General features: G+C 41.1%; 1 protein-coding gene across 1 annotated transcript in view; it reads left to right on the top strand.

The window, feature by feature from the left end:
• The first annotated feature begins 1,492 nt into the window (after positions 1-1,492).
• LOC106569952 (retinoic acid receptor RXR-beta-A-like) overlaps positions 1,493-10,043 on the top strand; it is a 30,008-nt gene continuing 21,457 nt past the window's right edge. Inside the window, exons 1-2 of the mRNA XM_014141731.2 lie at positions 1,493-1,650; positions 2,171-2,317. Coding sequence (XP_013997206.2) covers positions 2,302-2,317 — 16 coding nt within the window. The 5' untranslated portion in view covers positions 1,493-1,650; positions 2,171-2,301. The remainder of the gene's footprint in view (positions 1,651-2,170; positions 2,318-10,043) is intronic.

The raw sequence follows: 10,043 nt of genomic DNA, 5'->3' as shown, positions 1-10,043 counted from the left end.
CTGCAATACCATGTCTTGTTTTGAGGTGTTGACTGATGTCAAGTCTATGCTAATATGGTTAGAATTGTAACAATGTATTTGAGAGACAAGTGCTCATTGTTCATTTATTTATGTTTTCAATAAACATTGGAGATGAAATATGCTGTCAACAATCTAAGCCACCGCATCTGTCAGTTTTGTTGCTAAACAACCAGCCACTGTATTGGAGAAGCAGTATATATTTAGTATATATTTAAAGTTTGGCCAACTTTTAGAATTTTTAATATTGTTCTAATTCTAGACATTCAGTTACATACCATTTGTTTAAATCAAATCAAACTTTATTTGCCACATGCGCTGAATACAAGTGTAGACTTTACCGTGAAATACTTACTTACAAGCCCTTAACCAACAGTGCAGTTCAAGAAGAGGAAAATATTTACCAAGTAGGCTAAAATAAAAAGTAATAATAAAAAGTAACACAAGAATAACGAGGCTATATACGGGGAACCGGTACCGAGTCTGCATAGGTAACAAACAAACAGCGAGTAGCAGCAGTGCACAAGAGGGGAGGGGGGGTGGGTCAATGTAAATTGTCCGGTGGCGATTTTTATGAATTGTTCAGCAGTCCAATGGCTTGGGGGTAGAAGCTGTTGAGGGGCCTTTTGGTCCTAGACTTGCCGTGCGGTAGCAGAGAAAACAGTCTATGACTTGGGTGACTGGAGTCTTTGACAATTTTATGGGCTTTCCTCTGACACCGCCTATTATATAGGTCCTGGATGGCAGGAAGCTTGGCCCTAGTGATGTACTGGGCCGTTCGCACTACCCTCTGTAGCGCCTTACGGTCAGATGCCGAGCAGTTGCCATACCAGGCGGTGATGCAACCGGCCAGGATGCTCTCGATGGTGCAGCTGCAGAACCTTTTGAAGATCTGGGGACCCATGCCAAATCTTTTCAGTCTCCTGAGGAGGAAACGGTTTTGTCGTGCCCTCTTCACGACTGTCTTGGTATGTTTGGACCATGATAGTTTGTTGGTGATGTGGACACCAAGAAACTTGAAACTCTCGACCCGCTCCACTACAGCCCCATCGATGTTAATGGGGGCCTAATCGGACCACCTTTTCCTGTAGTCCACAATCAGCTCCTTTGTCTTGCTCACATTGAGGGAGAGGTTGTTGTCTTGGCACCGCACTGCCAGTTCTCTGACCTCCTCCCTATAGGCCGTCTCATCGTTGTCGGTGAACAGTTGTGTCGTCAGCAAACTTAATGATGGTGTTGGAGTCATGTTTGGCCACGCGGTCGTGGGTGAACAGGGAATACATGAGGGGACTAAGTACACACCCTTGAGGGGCCCCAGTGTTAATATCCCCCATGTAATGTTAATGGGGAACCTGGCTGCATTTTATTAAAGTGTCATGTAAATGCATCATAATGCTCATTACAGACTTCAGATTTATAGTTTTTTTTTTTTACTATAAAACCTCTTCAGACTGTACTGTCTTTGGTACAGTAGCTAACGTTACTCAGTCAACCACAGGCAGCAGGGCAGGGCAGGGGAAGGGAAGGGAGGACTGACTGACGACGAGGGAAAGTGGGGAGAGAGGAAGAACTCGTGGCCTGCCTGACCTACCACCATATATTTTCATGCGAAGAAACTGCACGATCAAGAACGTTAGTAGCTGGCTATAATTATTGTTGATGCATAGTTTGTTTTAGCATTAACGTTATATCTTACTGTTGGTGAAATGAATAGCTAATATGAATTTTTCCAAACTGACCAACTAACGTTATCACTTGCGAGTTTTCTCTGGTTGGTTGTTGCACTACGCTAGCCAGCTAGCTCGGTTGCTAGCTGTACCAATGATACAAAACGCTCATTCTTTTAAGCCTGCACTGTCTACAGGCCAATATTTTGTCGACTCAGCGTTTGTAGCAATCTAGTTAGATAGTAATTGTAGATAGCTAACGTTAGCTAGCTAAGTGGTTTGTTATTAGCTTGTTTTGTTACCCAGTCGGGCTAGGCTAGTTAGTCAGCAAACGATATGCTTCTTGGCCAAAATGCACACATACACTGAGAATGGGTCCTCATGGCTCATGTTAGGAAATACTTGGCTGTCAAACGCACGGGTCTGATGCCAAATGTAGACATTTGTGGCTGTTATTTCATTATTTTGTTTTGGATTTTTTTCAGCCCTGTTTTTGGTCCCCCAAAAACGACTCTGGCCCGGGCCTCACTCAGTCCGCGGTCTTGAGTTGGGTAGCAGCGTGATTGAAGCACGTCTATCGGTGTCACAGCGCGTCTTTTCCACCAAGGAGGCAGTCATGGGCGACAGCAGAGGTAAGAAGGCCATCGGTGTTTTCGAATGAAGTTCGCTAGCTGTCAAGCCACGTTTACACTTTGTCTTTATGTTCCAGTGGTTAACTATACTAGTTAGCTAGTGCATTAACGATGCTTGCTAACAATATTTGACTTGCCTAGTTAAATAAAACATTTGCTCAAGGCATAACAAGTTACTAAGCTACCTTACTGAATAACTTAGTTAGCAATAGCTACCAGGATGCGCTCAAACTACACAAAAAAAACCATATCACCCCAATTGTGTCTGATTTATTTAGCATCTAATACGCAATTATTGGTGTATACTGCTTGAAAATAACGACCGCTAAATTGTGTAAATGTTCCTTACAAGCCAGAATGTTGAATAAAAGTATATTTGACCTTACTCTACCGGTTGTCTGTGGTGTAAGTCCTTCAGATGATCGAAATTTAATAGGTAAGTATTGTTTACCCAACTGTTTAGAGTGCCGGTACTGAATTAGAAATGTCTATCACCTGGCACGCGCAAAACCATGTAAACACCTGCTGACACAAGTACATCATTGGGACCGTGCTCCCACCCATCCAGGACTTCTACTCAAAACGGTGCCTGAGGAAAGCCATCAGCATCAAGGACCACACCCCCGAGGTGTTCACTCCCCTACCGTCAAGCAGACAGTATTGGAGTATGTCTGATATCAACAGGCTCCGAGACAGTTTCTTTCTACAAGCCATGAGACTGCTGAACAGGATGGACCACCTGCACTGACTCTCCGCACTCACACATTCACACACAGATATCCACTCATATATCACAACTGCTGCTACCAGACTCTTATTATGATTACTAAATACTGCACAATTTAAACACTTGCCCCCAATCCTCCCTTCCCCTAAACACGTTGAAATATTGGACTATAAATTGTGCCTTCCTGTATTAACTATTCTACTGAGCCTTTTACTTTGTATTCTTATTTTATTATTTCTTATTGTTGCATTGTCGAAGAAGGAACCTGCAAGTAAGCGTTTAATTGGACTGTGTATACCATGTGTATCCCATACATATGACTAATAAAACTTGACTTCAGTAAGTATGCAGGCTTTGCGTGCATGTACTTCCATCTTGTGCAAATGCCTTCGGTCATGAGCAAATGTGTGCACACGATGCATGCATACTAACTGAAGTCATCAGGTATTTACATGGTTTTGCATGTGCCAGGTGATAATAGAAACTTCAGTACCGGCGCTCTTAACAATAAACAATACTTTCATGTAGATATTTTGCCTCGTATGTCGACCATCTGAAGGACCAACACCACAGACAACTGGTAGATTAAGTTCAAATGTAATTTTATTCAACATTCTGGCTCGTAAGGAACGTTTACACATTTTTACAGTCATTAGTTTCAGGCTGTATATACCAATTAATTGTTTAAATACAGCCTGATTAATCAAACTACTCTGCTTTATTCAACCTCCATTGGCTTCCTATTCAATACAGGCCCTCAAGGGTGATGCACCTAAACACATATGCTAACTTATAGAGAACTATTCTCCTGCACGCACACTACGATTGCCAGACTCAAACAGGCTGGTCACACCAGCTACAAGCCTGTGCATTATGGGTGACCTACACATGTCAAGAAGGCAGCTTCAATTTCCTTTTTTAAAACACAACTAAAGACCTACCTATTCGAGCTAGCTTTTTATGTTTTATGATGGTGTAGGCCGTCATTGTAAATAAGAATTTATTCTTAACTGACTTGCCTCGTTAAATAAAGGTTAAATAAAAAAATAATTGCTTCATCTCTTGTGTTTTGTATTAGTAGGCAGTGGTTTGATGTATTGTGATTTTATTTCTGTACATTTTACTGTATTGTTGCTGAATTTTGTTTTCAAACAGTGCCTTCAAAAAGTACCCCACCTCCCCTTGACTTTTTCCACATGTGTTACAGCCTGAATTTAAAATGTATTACATTTAGATTTTGTCACTGATCTACACATAATACCCTATGTCACAGTGGAATTTTGTTTTTCGAAATGTTTACAAATTAATAAAAAATGAAAAGCTGAAATGTCTTGAGTCAAGTATTCAACCCTTTTATTATGGCAAACCTAAATTAGTTCAGGAGTAGAAATGTGCTTCATAAGTTGCATAGACTCAATCTGTGTACAATAATAGTGTTTAACCTGATTTTTAAATGACTGCCCCATTGCTGTACCCCACACATACAATTATCTGTAAGGTCCCTCAGTCGAGCAGTGAATTTCAAACACCAATTCAACTACAAAGACGAGGGAAGTTTTCCAATGGTTTCCAAAGAAGGGCACCTATTGGTAGGTGGGTAAAAAAATAGAAGCAGACATTGAATATCCCTTCAAGCATTTATTAATTACACTTTGGACAGTGTGTCACTACAAAGATACAGGCGCCCTTCCTAATTCTAGTTGCCAAAGAAGGAAAAAACGCTCAGGGATTTTACCCTGAGGCCAATGGTGATTTTAAACCAGAGTTTAATGGCTGTGGTTGGAGAAAACTGAGGATGGATAAACAACATTGTAGTTATTCCACAATACTAACAGAAATAACAGTGAAAAGGAAGCCTGTACAGAATAAAAAAACATGCGTCCTTTTTGCAATAAGGCACTAAAGTAATACTGCAAAAAAAAGTTGTATTCAGGACAGAACGTTATGTACGGGCAAATCAAACACATCACCGAGTACCACTCTTCATATTTTCAAGCATGGTAGTAGCTGAATCATTTTATGGGTATTCTTGTCACCGGCAAGGACTAGGGAGTTTTTTAGGGTAAAAAGAAACGGAATAGAGCTAAGCACAAGCAAAATCCTACAGGAAAACCTGGTTCAGTCTGTATTCCACCAGAAACTTGGAGATACCCTAGTCATGGCCTGTTCTCTCTGCTACTGCACGGCAAGTGGTACCGGAGTGTCAGGTCTTGGTCCAAAAGGCTTCTTAACAGCTTCTACCCCCAAGCCATAAGACTCCTGAACAGCTAATCAAAGGGCTACCTAGACCCCTCTTTTAGCTGCTGCTACTCTCGGTTTATTGTCTATGCATAGTCACTTTAACTCTACCTACATGTACATATTACCTCGAATAACCGGTGTCCCCACACATTGACTCTGTACCGGTACCCCTTGTATGTAGTCTCGCTATTGTTATTTTACTGCTGCTGTTTAATTATTTGTTACTTTTATTTTATATTTCTTACTTATCTATTTTTTAGTTAACTTTTTTTCTTAACTTCTTAAAGCATTGATGGTTAAGGGCTTGTAAGCAAGAATTTCATTGTAAGGTCTACCTGTTGTATTCGGAGCATGTGACAAAGTTTTGAATTGATTTAAACAATCTTATGTAACTTTCAGCAGAACAATTACCTAAAACACAAGGCCTAATATAGACTGGAGTTACTTACCAAGACGACTTTGACTGTTCTTGAGTGGCCTAGTTACAGTTTTGACTTAAATCTGCTTGGAAATCTATGGCAAGACTTAAATGGCAGTCTATCAATGATCAACAACCGACTTGACAGAGCTTGAATATTTTTTTTAATATTGTACAATCCAGCTGTGCAAAGATCTTCGATTTAGAAAGACTCACAGCTGTAATAGCTGCCAATGGTTATTCTATCATGTATTGACTCGGGGTTGAATACTTATCTAATCAAGATATATCAAGATATATTTGTTTTATTTTCCATTGATAAAAAAAAAAAGTTACTTTTTCTTCAACTTTGACATTACAGAGTATTTTGTGTAGATGACAATTAAATAAATGTTTATCCCACTTTGTAACACGACATTGTGGAAAATGTCAAGGGGTGTGTATACTTGTTGAAGGCACTGTATGTGCAATGAGCATCGGAAATGCGCTTTACAAATGTAATTATTATTACCCAGCTAGGCTTCCATCCAATTTGTGACAGATTTTCATGCAAATATTCAAAAATCTGCATAAAACAATATGTGCCACCAGAGATGTTTCCATTAAACTTAGTTTTTGTGGCTAAAAGCCTGTGCATGATGACGTAGTGCACATGAAAATAACTTTTACCGTCAAATTCCCATGTACATGTAGAAAAAGACAAGTTAAATTTGTTTCGATCGCATTTTCAACTGACGGTTTTGTCACGAAAACCCTTATATAGCAAATGTGCCCACGCTGGTCTTGGTACATGCGCTCTAGCCAACAGGTCCCAGATACAGTACGGGTAGGCTACCCACATTATGAGATTATTATGGATAAGAGCAACATTATTTGTATATATCAAACGGCAGCCAAGCATCGATCATCATGTCATCAGAATAAGACCCTCGATATTTATTCAAAAGGAGCATCAAGCTCATCATCACCTTGCACATTCACCACCTTGTGAATGTATTTCATCTGTAGCCTAATAAACTGCATGCTTTCCCGAGTCGTAGTGGGAAGACCACACGGCATGACTTCGATATGATGGTTATGATATCAATATTTGCACATTATATTTGCACACAAAAAGATCCCACCATGTTAAACGAAAAAATTGTCTGTCGGCATTTTAAATTTGTACCAGCATTTCCTTTTTCCATCAGCCCTGTCATTACTTTTTTCATGTTAGGTTATTCAACCACATTAAATGGTTGGATGGAAACGTGGTTGTTGTTATTAATTATTGCTTATACATAATTATTCCCAGAGATATATAAGGCCTAGCTTAATTTCTGCTTAACCTAGGGTATGGCAAAGTGACATGGGAGGGGTTGGAGGGGGGTTATTATAAAGTTGAAGCTCATTTATTGTATTTCTACACTGTAAAAACTCCAAATGCAAAAAAATATGATAATAAATTGACTCCATCCATTATCACATTGGCTGCTGTAACTTCATTCACCTTAGTCGATAGGGAACTTAACATTCTACAACACACGTCATATAGCAATTAGCTGCTACGCAGTAGCTCAGCACCAGGTTAAAAAACTCTAGTTTAGTTTCATGTCAAGTCAAACAGCAGTTAACTAGCCATCTACTGCCATCTTCACCTCTGCACTGTTTTGAGAGAAGTTGCACTGTTCAATGCAGAGCTGCATCTATGCGCTGTCCTAAAGCCAGCCAGCCGGGCAAACAGCCTTCCTGCCATGCTCTGAGCAATCCACCAGCCAGCTGGGCAAACAGCCTTCCTGCCATGCTCTGAGCCATCTGTATGGTCCTGAAGCCAGCCAACCGATCAGTCAAAAAGCAAGCCGTGGGCCTCCTGGGTGGCGCAGCGGTCTAAGGCACTGCAGTGCTAGAGGCGTCACTACAGATCCGTGTTTGATCCCGGGCTGTGTCGCAGCCGACCGGGAGACCTATGAGGCGGTGCACAATTGGCCCAGCGTCGTCCGGGTTAGGGGAGGGTTTGGCCGGCTGGGATGTCCTTGTCCCATCTCGCTCTAGCAACTCCTTGTGGCGGCCGGGCACATGCACGCTGATTTCGGTCGCCAGCTGTACGGAGGAGACGCATTGGTGCAGCTGGCTTCTGAGTTAAGCAAGCATGTGTCAAGAAGCAGTGCGGCTTGGCGGGGTCGTGTTTCGGAGGACGCATGGCTTTCGACCTTCGCCTCTCCGGAGTCCGTTCGGGAGTTGCAGCGATGGGACAAGACTGGATATTGGATATCACGAAATTGGGGAGAAAAGGGGGTAAAAGTACCAAAAAGAAAAAGCAAGCCGAGATCTATCGCTCAGATTTATTTCTTTAAAAATGTAACATTAACCTAATAAAAACAGTTCTGTAAGAATGAGGTTTGTGGAGTCGGCCTAATACATTATCACTGCATATTGACTATATGCCTGGCCTAATACATTATCACTGCATATTGACTATATGCCTGGCCTAATACATTATCACAGCATATTGACTATATGCCTGGCCTGCCAATATTGTTCTTCTCAGACTGTATTATATTACAAAACTCGAGCTTTGATAACAAAATAGATCAGTTGGTGTAGCACTTGTGAGCCACAGCTGAGCATGAATTGAAACAATTCGCAAATAATTAGCTTTTTTATTTTATTGGACTGATGGTACCTGCATCTGATGGTCATGGTGCTTTCAAGACAACTGGGAACTCGACTGGGAACTTTTTTCCTGAGTTCCCAGTTGTCTTGAACGCACGGAAGTCTGAGATTTCCGAGTTGCCAGTTGTATGGAACACGGCATTAGTCTCAGCAGAGGAAGGGAGCGCAAGCCTTTATTTTGGGCTTTTCTACAGAAATGTTTGGTGATCCACTAGGAATGCATTGAAGATCTACCAGTTGGAGACCACTGCGCTACACTGTATATGCCTTTTAATCGGGATTGGAAGTATTTTGGTGGCTTATTTTAAATTGTTGGTGTTGAGCTAGGGTATGGCGACTAACTTCATGGTAGCTAGCCTCTATGGGCTAGGTGGGACGCTTGCGTCCCACCTACGTAACAGCCACTTGCAGCCTGTGGCGCGATTTTCAAAACCTTAAAAATCCTATTACTTCAATTTCTCAAACATATGACTATTTTACAGCTATTTAAAGACAAGACTCTCGTTAATCTAACCACACTGTCCGATTTCAAAAAGGCTTTACAACGAAAGCAAAACATTAGATTATGTCAGCAGAGTACCAAGCCAGAAATAATCAGACACCCATTTTTCAAGCCTGCATATAATGTCACCAAAACCCAGAAGACAGCTAAATGCAGCACTCACCTTTGATGATCTTCATCAGATGACAACCCTAGGACATTATGTTATACAATACATGCATGTTATGTTCAATCAAGTTCATATTTATATCAAAAACCAGCTTTTTACATTAGCATGTGACGTTCAGAACTAGCATACCCCCGCAAACTTCCGGGAATTCGCTAACATTTTACTAAATTACTCACGATAAACGTTCACAAAAAGCATAACAATTATTTTAAGAATTATAGATACAGACCTCCTCTATGCACTCGATATGTCCGATTTTAAAATAGCTTTTTGGTGAAAGCACATTTTGCAATATTCTAAGTACATAGCCCAGGCATCACGGGCTCGCTTATTTAGACACCCGGCAAGTTTAGCACTCACCATAATCATATTTACTATTATAAAAGTTTGATTACCTTTTGTTGTCTTCGTCAGATTGCACACCCAGGACTGCTACTTCAATAACAAATGTTGGTTTGGTCCAAAATAATCCATCGTTATATCCGAATAGCGGCGTTTTGTTCGTGCGTTCCAGACACTATCCGAAATGGTAAAGAAGTGTCGCGCGCATGGCGCAATTCGTGACAATAAAATTCTAAATATTCCATTACCGTACTTCAAAGCATGTCAACCGCTGTTTAAAATCAATTTTTACGCCATTTTTCTCGTAGAAAAGCGATAATATTCCGACAGGGAATCTCCTTTTCGGCAAACAGAGGAAAAAATCACAAAGGCGGGGGCGGTCGGGTCACGCGCATAAGCCCAGAGTCCCTTGATCGGCCACTTGAGAAAGGCGATAATGTGTTTCAGCCTGGGGCTGGAATGACGACATTCTGTTTTTTCCCGGGCTCTGAGCGCCTATGGACGACGTGGGAAGTGTCACGTTAGAGCAGAGATCCTTAGTAAAAGATAGAGATGGAAAAGAAGTTCAAGAAATGGTCAGACAGGCCACTTCCTGTAAAGGAATCTCTCAGGTTTTGACCTGCCATTTGAGTTCTGTTATACTCACAGACACCATTCAAACAGTTTTAGAAACTT

The sequence above is a fragment of the Salmo salar genome, chromosome ssa14 (genome assembly GCF_905237065.1).
Source record: "Salmo salar chromosome ssa14, Ssal_v3.1, whole genome shotgun sequence".
NCBI lineage: Eukaryota > Metazoa > Chordata > Actinopteri > Salmoniformes > Salmonidae > Salmo > Salmo salar.
This window is presented reverse-complemented; position numbering and strand designations above follow the sequence as displayed.